This window comes from Rhamphochromis sp. 'chilingali' (assembly GCF_963969265.1).
Source record: "Rhamphochromis sp. 'chilingali' genome assembly, chromosome: 11".
In the NCBI taxonomy this organism is placed as follows: Eukaryota; Metazoa; Chordata; class Actinopteri; order Cichliformes; family Cichlidae; genus Rhamphochromis; species Rhamphochromis sp. 'chilingali'.
In genome coordinates, this window is record NC_137938.1 from 25,020,427 (window position 1) to 25,041,104 (window position 20,678).

At 42.4% G+C, this 20,678-nt stretch overlaps 1 protein-coding gene across 2 annotated transcripts in view; it reads left to right on the top strand.

Moving 5' to 3' along the window:
* Positions 1-256: 256 nt before the first annotated feature.
* clstn3 (calsyntenin 3) overlaps positions 257-20,678 on the top strand; it is a 30,003-nt gene continuing 9,581 nt past the window's right edge. The window contains exons 1-13 of one of the 2 annotated variants that reach the window (XM_080897177.1): positions 257-619; positions 1,501-1,567; positions 3,901-4,023; positions 5,382-5,592; positions 5,767-5,975; positions 10,535-10,684; positions 11,534-11,719; positions 11,803-12,090; positions 14,933-15,045; positions 16,676-16,835; positions 17,505-17,564; positions 17,683-17,831; positions 20,527-20,675. In XM_080897177.1, coding sequence (XP_080753303.1) covers positions 1,501-1,567; positions 3,901-4,023; positions 5,382-5,592; positions 5,767-5,975; positions 10,535-10,684; positions 11,534-11,719; positions 11,803-12,090; positions 14,933-15,045; positions 16,676-16,835; positions 17,505-17,564; positions 17,683-17,831; positions 20,527-20,675 — 1,865 coding nt within the window. In that variant the 5' untranslated portion in view covers positions 257-619. The remainder of the gene's footprint in view (positions 620-1,500; positions 1,568-3,900; positions 4,024-5,381; positions 5,593-5,766; positions 5,976-10,534; positions 10,685-11,533; positions 11,720-11,802; positions 12,091-14,932; positions 15,046-16,675; positions 16,836-17,504; positions 17,565-17,682; positions 17,832-20,526; positions 20,676-20,678) is intronic. The other variant, XM_080897178.1, reaches the window with a different exon arrangement.

Genomic DNA, 20,678 nt, shown 5'->3' on the forward strand with positions numbered 1-20,678 from the left:
AAAACTAATGATCCGAAAATAAATCTTAACAGAAAAAAAAAAAACCTATGGGGCAGCTCGTGTGTTACTCATCTAACCATGATGCTACTGCTGGAGTTTATTTTTATTTGTTGGAGGGGGGGGGATAAACGTGATGAGATGGATTGCTGTGTTGAGGTCTGAGTCACTCTCAATGTGCGTTCAACAGCAAAAAACAGCCAGAGCAGCAGTCTGGTACGGAGCTGGTGGGGGCCGGAGAGAGAGAGATGGAGAGGGAGAAGGACGCAGTGTGGGCGGGTTAAGAAACGCCGAGAGGGAGGGGACGTCAGCGTAATATTCCTACCGTCTTTTTTTTGGTCCCGTTCCTCCTCCGTAGAGCCGAAAAAAGAAAAAAAACAAGGGCATCCATCGGTGTCTTCATCCTCCTCGCATCTCATCACACAGCCTTGGAGATTAACCCTCCTGTCCGGGTCTTGGGTTGTTGAGAACATCCGCCTGTGTGCGTCTCCACCTGGAGGACTGGGTCGTTTGCAGCCTGCGGGGGGATTGCCGTGCTGTGCCGAGCGGCAGGGGCGTGAGAGGCGGATGCTGCGAGCGTAGAGGCAGGGTACCAACCAGGAGCATCACCGCACTCAGCACGGTAATGTCAGACCTGCAAGTTTCTGCTCAAGCAGACCTTCATTTCTGCGACATTCAGCCTGCTCGGGTTCCCGATGCGATGTCTGAACACGGCTATCGGCAGCCATGTACCCGGAGCTGTGTAGTAATGTGTGTCAGTGCAGGCAGGCTGTGATATAAATCGGCTGCAAATTGTCGCATAGTCGCATGTTTCTGCTCCTGAATGTGTGTGTTTGTGTGTCTAGCCTTGAACAACCTGTGACCAGATGGACTCTTCTGTGATATATTTCCGCCTCCTTCTTTTTTTTTTTTTTTTGGTTTAATCTGTGCTGTCCTGTAGCTTTTCGAGGACTGCAGCAGTGAAGGTGAAAACATAATAGAGGTTTCTTATATCAGGTTAGGTTAGGGGGGGGAAATGCAGCTGCAGCCACATCTGAAGAATGAGTCCTTGAGGGGTTTTCAGCTCCAACAATCCACAATGAAAACCTGGGAAAACACCCACACTGCCACACACACACATGCCACCTTTTCTCCTGACACACACTCCTGAGCAGGTATGCATGTGATCCACAGGCTATCCTGGGCTCTCGAGCTGAAACCACGCCACTCTCGTGATGGTGAACAGCTTCTCGATCGTTCATGTTCCTCCTTGTGTAGCCTCTTTTTTTTTTTTTTTTTTTTGCTGTGTAGGTCTTACATACGTGACTCTTGCACAGTGATGTTTTTGCGCACACACAGGCAGCACCAGTTGATAGGCCTGATCTGTCTCTGTCTTGTTACTGTTCCTGTCTCCTCTCACTGCTGATCAGTTGTTGATGCATGTACTGTATTCCTCCCCCTCTCTCCTCACCCCCACCCTGTTGCCCCTCTCCCCCCTCCTTTTTTTTTCCTTTGCTCCCTCAGATGGACAGAATGAATTTTCTCTCCTTCCTCCTCCTTTGCTTGACTTCGGTTGCCATTGGCAACAAAGGTCAGTTCCTCATCCTTTTGACTGTTAATTGTGAAGTATTGAGATGATGGTTTTGAGGCAGGACCGTGGCTGTTTTGGCCCGAACTGTTCCTTTATTTACAGCTTCGACGCCTCGCTCGTTCAGCAGCACGTCTGAGCCCTCATACATGTTCATGACCCGGTGTGTCTGTGTCGCCTGTGGTGTGACTCTGAGAAAATTATAAATCTGTTCCCCCGCCTATAGCAGATTTATCATTCTGGAGAAGCATGACTCTGCTTCAGCATCATTGTTCCTGTGATTATCGTGTTGAAGGAAAGGCGGATGAAACGGGCGGAGGGAGAATGTCAGAGGAGAAGAAGGTAGAGGAGTGGAAACGCAGGGAAGATGAGGAGATTGAAGGAGATGGAGTGTCAGAGAGATGGGGAGGTGGGGTGGGAGGGGGGTGTTAGGAGAGAAAGAGGAGAAGGTGTGACAGGAGAGGACGTGCCGAAAAGATCCATGCTGATAAGTGGGGGGTGGGGGGTATAGAGAGGTGGTACGTGAGATCAGGTGACACGAGGGAAAAGAGAAGAGGAAAAGTGTGAGATACTGGGCTATTTCTGTGTGTGGGTGAGGAGGGGTGGGTAAATGTTGTGGAGCGATAGAGTGACAGAGAGGGGAGGAGTGCCAGGGGACACAGAGAAGGAAGAGAGATGGAGTGAGCTGCCTCTCAATCTGTAATCCGGGATGTAATCCACAGGCCTGATGCTCAGATTAATGCTATAGCAGGGCAGGGCAGGGCAGGGGAGGAAGGGGGGATCAGCAGAGGGGACAGAGGGCAGGAGATAAATGACCAAAAAAGAGACACACCAGAGGACCATGGAAACAGAGGAGGAGGAGAGGATGAATGTCTTTGATTAGGGCTGGGTATTAAACCTCAGTATGTGTTTGGTGCCAGCTAAAATTGGTTTGAACCAGTTGGTGTTACAAACTGTCTGGCACGCTCACATTTGTGCTCCTTACTTCTTTTTTGCTCAGTAATTTTTCTTTTATGTCATATTAAATAATGAAAGGATGCATATATAATTTGGACATTTGTGAAAATGTAAAAATAAATAAATTAAAAAAACCCTTCTATTAAAGTATATGTAGCTATCGCTGCAATTAATAATACTTTCATTGTCACATAATCTGCCTAATTTCTTGATTAATTTCTTGATATGTGGATTAATTATTAACCACTTAACTGCAAAAACACTCAAGACAAAGCAGCATAATGTCACACCCGAAGATGAAGGGGTTTGACAGAAACGGGCATATCTTTTTAAAAATAGTCTGTTTTTAGTCACGTCTTTGCATGCAGTTTCATTAAAGCACAACAAAACCTCATAAGCAAATTCAGTTTTAACAGAAAGCCCATTATAGCTGGTGAGTCCGAGCCCATTTTCAGATACAGCGACGGAGCGTGACAGGCTTAAATGAAAAATACATTACGGCGTGCTTTTTTAAAAAAGTGTAATAGTAAAATGGAAATACCTCCTCCAATGTTCTTAAGCTAGTTCGACAATAAAAAGCGTCTTGTGTTGTGAAGAATCAGAAAACTTTCACACGACACCCCGGCGCCGTCTCTGAAGGGAGAGCGGTGCGATCAGATTCAGAACCAGGAGCATTTTTCCTCTGTTCCCTCTCCTCTCTCAGACGAGACAGCAAAATTAGTTCTAGTCAGACTTTATGGAGAAAACTCACTGTGAAGACAACAAAGTGATTGCCAACAAAAGTCTGCCTGTGTCTGATTTCAGACTCTGTGTTAAGAGATTGAGGACAACAGAGGGAGGGCACTCCGGCTTTTGTTTTTGCTCTTTGCTGGAGTGTAAAATCATCATCCTTCTGGCTCATTAACTCGCCCTTTGATCACTCAGCACAGAACATTCAGCACCAGGATGAATAATTAATTTGCAATTAAAGGTTAAATTCAGAGTAAACCTGAGGCATTTGATTCTGACTCTGTTTTTTTTTTTTTGTGAGGCGCCTGTGGCAGGTCAGTTTAGGTGATTGATATGAGAAGTATATTTCTGTGTGTGTGTGATAGGGAGAAATCTGACTGGCTTTAATTACACTGTCAGACAGGAAGGTGTGCAGAGTGGTGCTTGACATGAACAAGGGCAGGTGGTCCATGATGGAGAAGAAAAAAGGGGGTTGGGGGGCGAACTGTGAGATTGTGAACGTGCTCAGACTGTCTCACATCCATCGTGTATTTTTCCCACTCGTGCACACTCTCACCATGTCCTCACCCATAATGAAGAGTTAAAAATAGATGCATTGGTTCCTTCTAATTGCTCCATTTAACCCAAAGCCTCCTCTCTGTGCCGTTTAGCCAATAAGCACAAGCCATGGATCGAGACAGAGTACCAGGGGATTGTCATGGAGAACGACAACACCGTGCTGCTCAATCCCCCTCTCTTTGCCCTCGACAAAGATGCTCCACTTCACTACGCTGGTAACACCAACTGCAATAAGAAGCATGGAAGAGCATTAAGTTGATGCGAACATTTTTGATGTGAAGCCTGCGGTAAAATAGGTCAAATCATCTGCTCGAGTAGCCGGACCGAAATCATCTCACTGGGTCAAATTGGAAATGATGTGACTTTAATTTTATGAACAGATTGATGCTGCAGCTCTGAGGCCAGTTTGAGGTTTATTTATGTCAGTTTACGTACTTGAACTTTTACTAGTAAACACGAGTGCTCATTTTTCACTTCGAGATGTCAGACTGCTGCCATTTCCAGCCATATTTCCCAACAGACAGTCCTTATATTAAAAGCAATGCATTCAGTCACAGAGTCCACTATTTTTAGACCATCATAGTGTAATTCAACCCTTCGTTGCAGGAGCAGTCAGCGGCGCTCTGCAGCCTGATGAAATGAGGTTATCGTGTTTGCACTTGCAGACCTGGAAATAACTATGTTCAGTCAAATTATAAAAGATCAACTTAAATTACTCAGGGGCTCCCTGAAATTTATTGGACCCGTGTCAAGAATGAAGAGGAAATTAGCTGTTTGCGCATGAACCTTCGACTTATGTCAGCCAGGGAAGATCCGCTTCATTTTGAGTCGCAGCTGCAATCTGTTTCATTCTAGTCTGATCATGACTCCCAGCGTGAGATAAAGTGCCACTTAAAGCAATATCTAGATAGTTATCGGCACATTTCTGGTGTAAGGATGGATGATGTGACCTACAATCTGCTGAATATTACAATAAATTGTCACAGTTGGTTCAATAATGTAGCACTGTGGGACATTTCCCTTCCCACTGTGGATCACGTGTGATCTGTTTGTCCTAATTTATGCAGTATAACTTATTTAAACTTGACAGTGGGTTGATTAAATTGAATTTTTGCTGCTGAAAACATTAAAATAACTGTTTGATTGAAGGAGATGTGCACAGTTTTTAGCAGAGATTCAAAGCTGGGAAGATACATTTGAACGGTGAAGCTTTTTTTCAGAGAACAGAGACGCCACGATCGCCTTCATTTTTAGTCTAGACTGGACCAGGGGATTTGCAGCAGAGCTGTGCTGCAGGATCTCAGGTGTACTGTGGAGGAATATAGTTCACAAACACTTAGAAACGTATGATGGAGTCACAGCGTGGAGTGCTTTAAAGATAACGAGTAAAGCTTAACCAATCAATGCTCATCAATCAAAGCTAAGCCAATGCAAAGCCGCTCTGTTTAGTTATGTAACCTCGCATTAGTGTAGAGTTCCCAATTCAGACAATGCTTTTTTCTTTTTAATAAAGAATTTAATAAATAAATCATTGATTCTACTATCTGTCGCCGCCCCCCTTTCCCTCACCCAGGTGAAATTTGTGGCTTCCGGGTCCATAATGGCCCCTCGGGATCCGGTTCGGTCCAGTTTGAAGCTGTGGTCCTAGACCGCTCCACCGGTGAGGGTCTGGTTCGGTCCAAGGAGCCGCTGGACTGTGAGAGCCAGCGGGAGCACAGCTTCACCATCCAGGCCTACGACTGCGGAGAGGGACCTGATGGAGTCAACAGCAAGAAATCCCACAAGTTAGACCCCCACCCCCCCTAATTTAGACAGATTTTTAATCCTTTCAGCAATAATCAAAGTCAGTGTTTGAGGCTCTTCTAGCTATGCATTGTAAAAACTGTGCATCCAGTACTGCTTTCTGTTGTTCCAGTAATCTCCCTACTTGTTTGTCTTCCCGCTCCTGCTTTCCTCAGGGCCACCGTGCACGTTCGCGTGAACGACGTCAACGAGTTCTCCCCCGTGTTTGTTGAGCGTCGCTACGAGGCCTCTGTCCCAGAAGGGCGTCTGTTTGACCGAATCGTACGCGTGGAGGCTCTGGATGCCGACTGCTCCCCGCAGTACAGCCAGATTTGCTTCTATGACATCATCACTCCCAATGTGCCCTTTGCTATTGACAACGATGGTGAGATGAATCTCATTTTGCAAATTAGAGCCTCATAGACTAATCCATATTTCCCCTTTGATTCCAAGAAAAATACAATATGCCTGCCAGTCACCATATTATTTCCTTATTTTCTCTCTTTCTTGGGTGGCCGTGGTTTCAAATAGAATAACAAAATTCAATATTCGGATCAGTATTCAACTGCTAAACTCCGGATGTCCTCAATACATGAAGAACATACACACCAGACGCTGCTGCATAGCGACAGAGTGAAAAGATTTGCAGGCACTTATGATTCTTCTCCTCTCAGGTAGAAACCGAAAGATGTTAAAATAGACTTTGTGTGGGCGGACGATTGTTCTGTCTCTGCATCAACATCGCAACAGCTGTTCGGCTTAAAGGGGGCTTATTGTGCAAAATCCACCTATTTATTTAATTGTATTTTTGAGTATATTTGGGTTTGTATAACCCCAAAACTGTGAAGAAAGACCGCTTGCTTGCTTCTTTTCTTTCTGCAGAGATCAGGAACTGAGCCTCAAAATTTACTGCCCTGTTTGATGTCAAAAAGAGATAAGCACAGTGCTCAGCAGTCAAAAGACCTTTCCCCTTAAATTATGAATAAGCGCAACTATTATTCCCTCGCTCAAGCAACTTTTCCTAACCAACGTGTAATGTACTCCAGACACCTGAGGACTCAGTGTCCCAGTGGATTACATATGTTTTGATGACAAAATCCTCAGAGGTGATCCCATACAAGAGCGATTCAGTAATCACAGGTACTCTTTATATCAACTATTTTTGCCTAATTATCGAGTTGTTTCCACAACATCCATTCATTAGCTTAAGTGCTAATGATTTGGGAAATATTTAAATGGAAATAAACATTGAGATCATTATTTTATGCGATAGATTTAAAAAACAACTGAGTTTGAATGTTCTCAAATCTGTCACCTGGGAGTTTGGAGGTTTTCTGTTAAACTGATTTGAAAATGTGAAGTTTGAGTTTTATAGTGGATTTCCTGTGCATGATACCATCAGGGATACATATGTTTTCAACATAAATCCACATTACACTGAATTTACAGCTATTCAACAGATGTAAGATTTTCCTCCCTAGAAATGTACCCCAACATTTTTATTGTCGTTCAGCCAGCATTTAAAAGATTTATGACACAAAAAGCACACATTACACAGCTGACAAAGTAACACATTTAACAGGACGCATTAGGAGAAAGAGAGAAACCCTTATTTCAGATAGAAGACATTTTATTTTCCTTTCTGTGTTTCTATAAATATGAAGCCCTTATCTAATGCTGCTTCTCAGCAGAACATAACTTCATCTCCCTGAAACATAAAACACTTTGTTTAATAGTTTATGCAACACTGCAGTGTGATCACAATGATTTAAAGGAGCAGTTTGCAGTTTTCCAACCTTACTGAACCTTTCAAACCACTGAATTATATCAAGTATCATGAAATCATTGCTTTGTTGATCTGAGTATTGCTGAAAATGATACTGAGTCCAGTTTATTTACTCGGTGTACCATATCCTGTACTCAGACAATAACAGTGTTCAGATCAGTTATATTAATCTGTTCTAAAAGTAATGTTTACTATATAATTGCACTTTTTTTATATTTCACATGTAATTTCTGTATAATTGCATCACTAATAAAAAGAACTCATATTTAATGATTTTATAAAAATCAGAAACACTCAGTAAAAGCATAAGCTATGATGGTGGGCCCAAATCCTGATACGATCTCAAATGGAAAACGTTAGCCATTTCTTTCATTTTAGGCCCCTGTGCTAAGTGCTAAGTGCTAACATGTCATCTCAGGAGCTGTTTAAATAAACTTTCTCTGCATTTTTGTTAAAATAACATCTTAAGCAAATATACAATACAAGCAATTAACCGTCTCTATACAGATGACAATACTGTAGAGGAGAAGAAGCATTTAAATTCCCTCCGCCATCATTTGTTTGGCTGTTGTGCCACTTTGGGGCAAACTGCTGCTGTATAATGAGGGTTTGTCAGTGAGTTTTAAAATACCTTTCTCATGTTTTAATTATTGTCTTAAAAATATGATGAAACTAATAAACAGACGTGTATCCTAATGTTAATTTGAATAGTAAAACTTGATAGTTAGTAAACCAGACAGCACCAAAAACAAGCAAATTGTGGCACAGCGGGCACATGTTCTGTAAAATAAATAATAAAACCCATGGACCTTTTGGATTAATTAAAAAGAAATTTGCTGCCGTACAAAACTGATCATCGCTTAAACTGAATATTTAATAATTTGATAAATTCGACCTGTGGATATTTGATGTTGCGCTAATTATCCATAAACTCAAATAAATCACTGCTAGAACGTGAGGCTGTTTTCAAACTGCAGATTAAAAGGAGTCCTGGTTTTGACCAGAATTCACTTCAAAAACATGGAGGGTACCAGTGCTTATTGGTCTCTGTCATAGACATTAAATTGGTGTTAAATTGGAGTTTTGCTTTTCGAACTATGACATGAAACTGATGCCTAAATATGGCTGAACAAAAACAAGTTTTTGTCTTCTTGAACTGGGTGTAAAACTGATTTGGTTTAGTGAAGCTTAAAGGCTCCAAGGATGTCATGTGACCACCTCCTGCACGTTTTTAAGTAAATAAAGCTGGAAACAATAACAATTTCAACCCTGTCATATGTGCTCTGAGAGCCTGAAAGTTAAAAAGTAATCAGAATATAACGGTCAAATTTCAGGTGACGTTATTAAATAAACTAAAACTCTTATACAAAAAAGAAAGAGCTGATTTTTAGGGAGTTGGGTTGGAGGCACTGATTTGTTTTCCTTGGTAGGCGGAGCAGTAAATATGGCTGATGTTACCTTTAGCTTTGATTCATAAGAACGCAGAGCACAAACCATACTCACTAACTGGAGGTTTGAATCCTGACAAAGTGCCTTTCTGTAGCTGGAAATTATAGTTATATTAGGATTATTTGACTACCCTGTGAAGGTTATTTATATGTTAACAAGCTGCTGTGTTGTTGCTGGTGTAGGCATTTTGAGTAACAGAGTCCCAAAGCTTTCTCATTCTTGGTGTTGATGCCCCATGTATTATTGCCAGCGTTATGAACTTTGGTCTCCACAGAGCAAGGCTCGTGTTTTTGGTTTGACAGCTTATTAAAAATATATTTTTTATCTTGTTGGTAGACCGTCCCGCTGCACAGAAGCATTTACACATTTATCAGTTTTTGCCAGCAGACAGAATCGACGAGGAGGCACCTTCACGCAAAACAAACCTAAGAGAGCCATTAGATGTTTTTCCTCCTCAGGCGTGGGACCTAATTATGCTCCATCACTATGTCCAAGCTGTAATGCGGAGGGATGACGTGAGAAGGCGTGCAAACTTTAGCACAGATTTGGCCAAAAAGCGAGAGCTGGGTTTGGGTTGTTGTGCTTCATTGCCATCGGTCACATCTGTTTGTTTCTTCTGTGCTCACATATAGTGTGTTTTAATACAGATTAATTCACATTAAGCTGATCTCATCCACATACTTTTCCTGTTTCTGCTGTTAGTTTGTGAAAAGACTGTGAAAAGTGACACAAATGTGGCCTATTAAGACTACATTGTTAACAAGCCATATGTTGCCACTCTGCACTGCTAAAATCTTGATTTTATAACCATGAGGTCCTCCGATAAAATCACTATACACATAAATTTAAAAAAATAAGATGAAAACAACAGCTGTCTTGTGATTTTGGTCACATTTACATGTAAAATGATCCCACAAAGAGCACGTTCTCCTTCACATCTATATCTTCTGCCCTGCGGTTGAATGCGTGTTGTGTGCTGTCTCTCGTCTCTGTTTGATTTAAAGCTCCAAACAATCTGTTTAGAACAACAATGAAAACCTTGAAAATGAATGAATATTGGAGCTTTAGGCTGAATCCTTTGACTGGTTGGTTTGGGATCAAGTGCAGCTGTTTAACAGAGTGTCACAGCAACTGAGAAGGACCCTGTTTTGGTATGACTGTGCAGAAATGTCCCAGACTTGGAGGGCTTTGCCGAGGATGAGCGGTTCCTTTCTTTAGGGGTCAGACTGATACAACAGCACAGCAACCTTTTGTTCCAGATTTGCTCAAACGCTGTGGGCTGTTTATTGTCTATTTTCTGTTTCAATTTGTCTATTCTGCTCCTGTTTCTACCTCTGTCTCTTTCATCCCTCTGTTTTTCCCTCTCACCATGTCACACCATCTTCTTTCCTTAGCATTGTTTGTCAGCTGGCATGCTGAGTGCTGTCAGCCTATCACGGATACTCGCTGTTTATTCATCTTTATCTCTAAAAACAGGAAAACCCTTCAGTTTTTTATCCTGTTGTGTGCAATCTGTCCTCGCTTTCATATCACCGAGCATGACGCGTTTAACAGGGCAGTGGCTCTGCTGTTGGGAATGTGCCGGTTTTATCAATGGGTCTTTATTTGACCCGAGCTTCAGTTATGCAACAACCTTGTGGTTGGGTGACTAATGTTCTATTTTTTTCCCCGGTTTATTTTTTGTTTCATTATTTTTCTGTGTCTCCTAGGAAACATTAAGAACACAGAGCCGTTGGATTCAAAGCGGCAGCGCGTTCACACCTTCTGGGTGACAGCCTTCGACTGTGGAAAGAACCGCGCTCAGGCTGACGCTCAGGTTGTTGTCACGGTCAAGCCGTCCTGCAAACCCGGCTGGATCGGTAATTTTTCACACGCACTTCTCTTTTTCTGATCCCAGAACAAGGCCGATGAGACTTTACACATACGTGCGCTTTAGTTGTTTAATATTTTCCTTTTTTTGTGGTGATGGGGGAGATGAAACTTTCACTTTGATTTAGAAAGTGTGTGGGCTGCCACTTGGATGAATCATCTTTGCATGTTTAGATCAAAAGAACTGTGTTTTAAAGAGGCGGTGTTGAATCTTAGTAATATCAAGGGAAGGTAACTGCATAGTTAAACTGTGACAGTATATTTTTAGATCACACATACGACTACAGCAATGTTACGTGCTTTTTCAGACAGTAGATTTCCTGTTTAAAAGGGGAAGTCCACAGAGGAGGTTCATGGATGTAGTGAAGGAGGACGTTAGGGATAGATGGGCTGTATAAATTTAACACACTTTCCCCTTTTTAGCATGCTGGAGTCAGTCGGCTTTGACATTTTTTAAAGATAAGGGTAGTTAACTCCAAAGAAGTTTTCAGACATGAACTCTGGGAAAAACTGGAGAATCAAGTTGGGATATTGTCTGAGGTTGCCTTCTCTCACATGTATCACACAGCAGGGGAATGTTTGCGTCATATTTATTCTCACTATCGTGGTTTAGCCGAGACATGACGCCCACTCCCTCGCTGGGAAATCACTCCACAAATTACCCGTGGTAATTCTCACATGGCCGCAATCAGACACCAGGCATACCTTGTGCTAGGGGAAGTCGATGGTTCGAGACATTTAATGTCTGAGTCGTCTGCGTTTGATGCTAAAGGAGTGTAGAAAAGGTCAGAAGGGCTCAGATGTTAAAGGTGAAGCGGGTATTGATACTTTTTTTTCAGGATGGACCAAGCGTGTAGAGTACACCCCTGGGTCAGGCAGCATCCCTCTGTTCCCCAGCCTGCATTTGGAGACCTGTGAAGAGACCGTGTGGAACATCCAGGCCACCGTAGAGCTCCAGACCGGCCACATCGGGAAAGGCTGTGACAGAGACAGCTACTCCGACAGATCTGTGCGACGTCTGTGTGGTGGGTTCAGGCTTATGACTGAAAACATGTTAACCTTTTGACATCAGATCCGTTATTTCTATCACCTCTCTTTTTTGTATCAGGTGCTGTCAGGGGCGAAGTCGACCTGCTCCCACCTCCATCTCCTGCCGCTAACTGGACTTCAGCGCTGCCCACTCTCCCGTCTTCCGACTCATCTCTGATCTTCTCCTTCAACGGCTCCAACCACGTCGCTGTCGTGCCCGATTCGGTTGTGTCCGCACTATCCGGCGACCACTTCACCCTCCAGCTGTGGATGCGCAGAGGTGGTGCCAACATCCAGCCTGCGACCACGCAAACCAGAGGAAATCGCAAGGAGGAGGAGACTATTGTCTGCAGCACCGTCAGGAATGGTAAGCGCTGTCCCTCGCACATTAATTTAGCCTTTGGGACTGCGAGTGATGTTGTGGTTAGAAATGGTTTTGCTTCTTCACTTTTCTATCCACTCCTCAGTCATCTAAACCCTTAGAGGGCACCATTTTATCACGTGAGCTTCGGGGAAAATCATGCCCTGAAAAAAAACTGTTTAAAGCTACTATCAAGGTGCTCTTGAGAGAGGCACTTAACCTCCAGCTGCTCTGCTTGTGCAGCCAAGTGGAAAACAGAAGAAGAGTAAAATACTGTAATTGTGCCAGGAACAATATTATGGGTAATGTGAATATTTTCAGCTGTGTGACTTTGTATGGGTGCAGTTTTCAGCAAGCTTTCCTTTTTGATAAAATTCACAGGTGAGAAAAACATGGTGGAGTTTCAGATTGAATGTAAACTCACGTCGTGCGTCTGCACCAGCAGCAGAAGCTGGCTGGTCCTTTTTCTTTTCACCTCGTCCGCCTGTCCGTGTGTCCCATTCTCGTGAGCGTGATGTCTTAGCAGTGTTTGAGGGAATTTGGCACAAAGATTCACTTTGACTCAAAGATGAAATTATACATTTTTTTGTCTGTTCTTAAACAAGTTCAATAAATGTGTTTGTGTTTTACTCAAGAATTAATATGCTAATTATTCCATACAGTTAGAGCCATAATAGATTGGACAAAGACTCTATGTACATATATGACAAATAAAGCGAAGACTTTCAGCTTAAATTCAAGGGGTTTAACAAAAGTATTACATTAACTCTTTACAGCCATGTTTACACACAGTGCCCTGTTTTCAGAGGCTCTAAAATCATTGGATAATTGACCGATGAGCTTTTTCACGGCTAGGTGAGGCCTGTTCACCTGTTATTTCATAATAAATGAAGCAGACATAATATCTGAAGTTGATTCAAAGCATTTACCTTGTATTTTATGGCTTTTTACTGTATTTTTTTAAAATATGAGACCCAAAGACATATCAGTACAAGGGAGGGAGGCCATCACTGGGCTGAAAAGCCAAAATAAATCAGAGAGATTAAATAAGCCGTAGGAGTGTTTAAATCGACAATTTGACACGTTATGAAACACCACAGAAGCCAATGAAAGTGGATGATGACAGTATTTTTTTTTTCATGGTTAAGGAGAACAACCAAGCCATGAAAACTCTCAAAGAGGTATCTGTATCAGTGTCAAGGTCCACAACCAAGAGAAACCTTCATTAATGTAAATACAAGCTGCAAACCACTGGTAAAAGAACGCGAAGGCCAGGTGAGACTTTCCCAGAAAACATGTAAAAGAGCCTGAAAAGAAAATTTGGCCAGATTACACCAAGATGAACTTGTAGTAGAATGACGGTAAAACAGAAGCATCATCTGTTAAACATGGTGGAGGCGATGTTACGGCCTGGGCATCCATGGCAGCTAGTGTTTATTGATGATGTGGCCACAGATAGAAGTAGCAGGATGAATTATCAAGTGTACACGTTTAGATTCAGACTGCAAAACTAATCAGACAGCACTTCACAGTGCAAATGGATAATGAGTCAAAGCAAATAAAGAGTTTCTCAAAGCAAAGAAATGTTATGTTCATCAATGACCAATTCATTGAAGAATATCAATGAGTTGATATTTGTCATCAGAGTATGTTTTTGATTTGCTGATGTCACCTAATACTGTGCAGGAGGCAGGTTTTGGACCCAGTATGAAGGACTCGAGAGGCAAACGTGAACTCTAAATGCTTTTCAGAATCACAAAATGGGATATCACAAAAGGATGTGACAAAGGACCAGGAGGAAGACACGGACAATTTAAACACAAGGCATTTAGGTGAGGGGTAAACAGGTGGGAGACACAACAGGAACAAATCATGGATAACGAGACACGGGAAGTAAAGCTAGACACAGGGCACAGGAGACCAAGGACTAACAAAATAAAACGGGAAAATACTACACACTGAATCGCAGAGGAAAACTCGACAAAGCACAGGGAACACAGACGAGGCCGATAAAACATGACAGGACAGAAAACAACAAACTTTAAATCAGAACAGAAACCAAGAACAAAGGGATAAACACTGAGGAATTATAACTAACTCGACACAAAGGGATACAAGACAAAACACAGAGGCTGGATTAGACCAGACACAGAAACATAAGGGAGGCAAGAAAACAAACTGAAACCAAGAACAGAATTAAATGCGAAACCTAAACCTGGGAACATAAATACGGAGAAACAAATCAGGAAATGATCTAAAAAAAAGACACAAAACTCAAAAGTTTGATTCTTAGACCCAGAGACTGTAACAACTGAAGGCAAAAGGCAGAAAGACCCACAAACAGCAACAACCAAATCTGGCCGAACATCTCAAGGGAGGAAATGCAGCATTTGGTGATGTCCATGGGTTCTAGACTGCAAAGGATTTTCATCCAACAACACTTAATGCAAATTCTTGCAAAATCCCTTTAATTAAAGCTGGAAGTTTGCACTTTAATCACATCTTGATTGATTTATAATCCACTGTGCAGAGGGAAAACTACAGAAACTGGGTATTTGACCAACAAATGATTGCCCCAACTGTAAATCTTCTGTGCTACCATGTTGAGGATGTGCATACAGATTCCATGTATTAGAATACAGCTTATTTGCCACCACATCCATATTATGAAGCACCGTCTACTGTCAGAATCACTGGCCGCTCCACTGGCTGGTGAATCCACACCACAGCAAACCAGTAATTCTTCCCATTTCTTCTTTATTCTCCCAAAGAAACGCTGGATGATTTTAAGAAGTTCTGACAGGCCTGCGCCAATTATCTTCTGTTTTTCTGCTCTCCTGCTCCACAGATGACTCCTTCTCCCATTACTCCCTCTCCGTCCACGGCTGCCGCCTCTCCCTCTTCTACTGGCCCGACGTCTCAGCCGCTCGCCCCGTCAAGTTCTTGTGGAAACTGGAGCAGGTAACTGAAGGGAAGTGCAACGCTCAGCTTCGATGCTGTCGGTTGCACAGTTTCTTCTGTTTCTCAAGCTCGAAATTAAGCTGAAATAGAAGAAAATTCAGTCGTTACTTTTTATGTCTGTGCCATGTCAAACATCAGAACCGTCCCTCGTTGGAAATTTAGCTATTTTACAGATGAGGATATATGCAGAGCGAGTGAAATGACAACCCTATTGTTTATTTAGATAAAAGGCTTTTTCTTTCATCTCCCGGGCTTTCTCTAACGAGATCATTTAAATGTTTCATGCATGAAGAGGATCTGTGCGTCATCCGTATTTACAAAATCAATTTCTGTTCGGACTATTTTGTGCAGTCCGTTCCCAGTAAAAAGGAAATGGAACAAAATGGAACTCATTTTCTGTTCTGATCACACCGCATCTTCAGCACCGTGGTGAAACGCGCAGTCTCAGCCGAGTACATGAAGATGTTTGTGTCGCTGCACGAACCTTTTATGTATCACAACATACTTCTCGGCTCTAAATCTATATCTTTCATCATAAAGCTACCTGTGAGGTTAAAAGTCCAGCATGCATCAGAATACATGAATACAAGTAGCGAGGTCTTTCGGCACACCTGTATACCTGGATGCATGCGAGGCTGTGGTTTGGTGTACGTGGTGGAGGGTGATCGGGGTTTGTTTTGACGGAAGCCACCAGTCTCAGACAGATTGAAGTCACATGGATTAAAGGATGCTGAGCTGATACAGAGAAGATTTGTTAAATCCCCCTGTCTGGACCTCAATATCTTATTACCCTGTCTTTCTTTCCTACTCCCTCTGCCTTTGTAATTCCCCTGTCATTTGTGTGCTGTATTCCTTCAGGTTACACATCACTGATAAAGAAAGTTTATCACAGCAAATGTCTGCAGGAATTCACCCGTGGTGGAAAGTATATTTATAAATATATATAAATACTCAAGTAGTAGAATCATTTGGATTATAATTTTGACTTGCAGCTTACAAAAGGAAATGTCTTGTCAGGGGAACTTGTCACTTGATTGGACTTTCAGAAGTTCCAAAAGCAAATTTCACCTCAAAACTTTGATTTGAATTTTAACAAGTATTCAATAAGTGGCAAAACAGCCACAAAGGCAAAGAAAATTTCATTTATCTCATTTCCTACCAACGTGGCAACCTTCAAGGCTTAAAAATATAGGAAAACCAACCCAAACCCCCCCAGAAGAAACTGCACGAAACACGAGTCACACCACACACACATGTTAGCATGCCCAACTTCACCTTACAGCTTTACCTTCATAGCATGTACAGGGGTGAATTTCTTTATAACTTTTGTACTAAATCATGACTTAAAATGAGGGTTGAGGTTGCTGCAGCTGTAGCTGGTAGCAGCTAAGCTACAACAATAATAGGAGACATTTTCGTCTTCAGAGTGTGGTTTCACATACATTTTAATGCTAATACCTGAGTCAAGCTGTTTGATGAGAGGAGAAGTCATGCAAACTCTGCAGGGTTGTAGGGCTTCACAGTATTTTTCCATGGCTGTAGTGGTACTTTTATTTAAATATAGAGTCTGAGTAATCATTCCACCCAGATAATGCACTCATGCTGACTCCATGTTATCTCCCTCCAACAGGTGTGTGACAGCGAGTGGCATCATCTTTCACTCAGCGTCCAGTTCCCATCAGTGACCCTTTACGTGGATGGAGTGACCTTTGACCCCGCCCTCATCCACGACAACGGAGCCATCCCGAACCCCGCCCCGCGTCAGCGCATGTTCATCGGTGCCTGCTGGGGTGAGACTAACATGCTGCGCGTTTCATCTCAGCTCAAAGAAAAGCTTTGCTTCCTGTCTGAAAGCTGCTAGCAGCAGTTTGAATCCTCGTTTCCGTTTCTCCATCCCTGAAATGTCGTTTAAACCCAACATCAGCAGAGATAGCAGGATGCAATTTCTGGCAAGTTACGAGTCCTCGTGAGGCATCTCGAGACAGGCCTCTGAGACGTTTCACACCGCGCCGTTTCTCCCTTTCATTTCACTCAGTTATAATTCACTTGATGCATCTTGTCTTTGAGGGCTAATAATATAACTGACTTATCAATTATTCAGGGCAGCAGAACAACACGAAGGCCAGACAGCCATCAGCCACTTACACCCGAGCCGCTGGTTAAAATGGGAAGCTCTGGCTGCCAATTAGCAGTGAAAAACACACACACAGTCACTCCGTTTCCTGCGTGGCAGCAGCTGCTGCCGGATAATGAGGAGATGCTGCAATTTTTGAAGATTGTCAACAGTTTTCTTGCTGCCTGTGTTTTTTTTATTCTCCCTGTCAATCTTTGGTACCCTCAGATTTCCTCTCGCTTGCTCTTCAAGCCCCTCTCGACTGAAAAGTATTTCTTGGAGCGCCTCATTGTTTTCTGTTTTTCTCTTCCCCCTCTCTCTCCCCGCTGCGCCGCTTTCCCTGCAGAGCCTGAGGAGAAGCAGAAGGAGATACTAAACAACACCATCCCAGAGGGTAAAGACTCAGGTGACCTTCTTGTTTCACACTGTTGTCAGCGTGATGGTGTGCGGTCTGCCATTTTGCTGTGTCATTGCTGGTGTAGTTGAAGTTTCATGGGATGATGTTATGTGTGTTCACACCTTAGTGAAGTATGTTGGCAGTTACCATGGCCTGTTGTCTGGGGTGACGGTGCGTCCTGGCAGCGTGGAGCCTCACAGCGTGGTCGAGTGCCTGTACGCATGCAGGGAGGGGCTGGACTTTGGCGACCTGGAGACTTTGGGCTCTGGCATGAAGGTAACAGCTAAGGGAGCTCTAGGCTGCCAGATCACACACCTCCAGTTATTCCCGTCTGGGAAAGTCACTTAATATCCACATTTCAAACACATCTCTTCTCCAAATCTTTTTTGGCTGATGCCGTGATGGCTGAGGTTGTTTGTGGTTCATGGTTACTTTATATGCAGTGCAGCTGGGATATGACAGAGACACTGCATGGAAATAAACAACATTATCCTTGAAAGTACAAATCGTATAACAGTACAGTAAACTGTAAAAAAAAATTCCTTAAATGTGGAAGATGAATCTTAATTTTTCTATAAAAGACAAATACTGTAGTTTTTAGACCTGCATTTAAATAAAATCAAAATAACGATACAGTATAATTCAGCTCTTTTTCGGCTTCTGAAGTCCCGAAATCCTTGCAAACTTAAAGTGTCTCATATAAAAATCCCAAATGTTCACTTATTGAGGAAAACATCTGGATATCGACCATTTACAGAAAAATCACATCAGTTTATCCATCTTTACAACATTCCCTGTGTTTGGGACAGCGTGGCATTGGAGTGGTTATCAATGTCGCCTCATCGTGAGAAGGTTTCTGGTTCAACCCTCAGTTGGAGCCTCACTGTTTGACACTTGGTTTTGTCCAACCTTCTCCCACAGTCCAAAGACATGTTAATTAGTGATTCTAAATGAATATATGTTTAGGCTGTGCTTTAAGTGCTCAGTAAGTCCAGAAAAATACTGTATAAATTCAAGCGTGTTACGTCATGTTTTATAATTCACACTTGTGTGTTTAGTTTGTTAAGCAGGTTGCATCTTCGGTGCAGAAAAAAAAGGTTGCAAACGAGGTCATCCCACACTTAATGTGCACACACTTAAGTCTTTTTTTTTTTTTTGCTTGGTTGAAGACACAGGTGTAGCATCTTCACAGCTCACCTGAGCAATGCTCCTAAACTTTTTTGCTGTTTAACGACAAAATGAAACAAAACAATAAGAATTGAAACCATGTATTTGCTGGTTGGATAATCCATATTGATTTTTAAGCTTTAGTAGCTCCATTCACCACCAAACATTTGTAATGCGCGAGCAGATAAATGTTCAATAACTGCCCAAAGTTATGATTTTGACCTAAAGTAGGGGTGGGCAAATAATTTCCCTAAGAGGCCACGTGAGAAACTACGAATATTATGAAGAAAAAATCCACCTTAAATGCTATGGTCTTTGCTTTTAAAGCAGAATTGGTAATTCAGTCATTTTCTCCTCTATTCTGTAGCTTTTAAGACTAAAAAGCAGCAACATGTGCTTTAAATAATTAGGAGGATGCTAGGGATAAGGTAAGATGGAGGTAGATGATGTGCTGTGGCGACACCGAAGGGAGCAGCTGAAAGATGTGGGGAAAAAAACATACTTTGCACCAGGTCCATTGATATTTGTGTAGTATGTCAACCAAAGGAACAATAGCTACTTAACTCTACAAACAAGCCACTGCTCAACCATACACATGTGCATGTTGTTTGCTTTGATGCTGAAAGCAGAGCTTGCAGACACCTAAGCAAAGAGCTGAGTGTGATTTTTGTCCTCTACAACAGCGGTCCCCAACCTTTTTTGCGCCACGGGCCGGTTTATGCTCGACAATATTTTCACGGACCGGCCTTTAAGGTGTCGCGGATAAATACAACAAAATAAAACTAGTACTGGTACCGAAAAAGAAGATTTATTCATAACACACGTGAAAAGACCCAGGAAAACCGAGTTAACGATAAAAACAATAACAAAATAACGCTGAAAACCGATAAAAACCCTCAAAACCATACATTTCACACCTGAGCCTCTACCCTCGTGGCCCGGTACCAAATGACTCACGGACCGGTACCGGTCCGAGGCCCCGGGGGTTGGGGACCGCTGATCTACAATATATTTGCACTTAGTTGCATAAGTAATTGGACAATGACACTTTTCCTTTGTAATTTTGCCTCTGCACACCACTACATTGTGTTTAAATCAAACAATCAGCATGTGATTGAAGTGCAGACTTTCACTTTTAAATCAAGTGGTTTTACAAAAGAACTGCATTCATTTAGGAATTACAGCCATTATTGTCTAAAGTCTAAAGGGATGCTGATGCAAGTGAAGGAGGCTCCAGATACTTATGGACATGACTCTCTGCGTGCCATTGTGACTTTTTTTTTCAGCATATTAATTCCAACCATGAATTTTTCTATTTCTCCTGCAACCTTTCATATTATTTACAGGAACCTGACCACTGATGTTGCAAGGATAATGGAAAGTGTAGTACCATTTCTGACCCCTGAAAATGCTTTTCTTTTGTTTTTTGTTACATTATACATTTTGACTTCATTGTAATTTTCCACTTGACATCCCTACATTGTTTTACAGTGAATATTTACTGCTACAAAAGCACTGAGGCAGATACTTAATGCCCAAAATGATGACGAAAACAGCTCAACTGCTGGACACGAGTCGGGCTCACTCCTTTTTGTATGAAAACTGCTGAAAACAATTAATGACATTATGATGAAAAAGTGTTCTTTTATCAAATCAATGGTCGGATAATGGTCATAAATGTGCCCACTCTGTCGTTCTAGTGAGTAAAATAGACTTGTTGTTTAAGGGTTAACATGAACGGTCCATACCTGCCGGGAGCTTTGATGTAAATTAATATGAGCGTCCTTCTCTTTTGACCCTCCAGGTTCACGTGAATCCCAGCCAGTCTGTGTTAGTGCTGGAAGGAGACGACATCGAGAGCTTTAACCGTGCAGTGCAGCAGGTCACGTACAGAAACTCTCTACGCTTCGCCACCCCTGGCGTTCGTCCGCTCAAGCTTACCACCTCCCTCAGGTA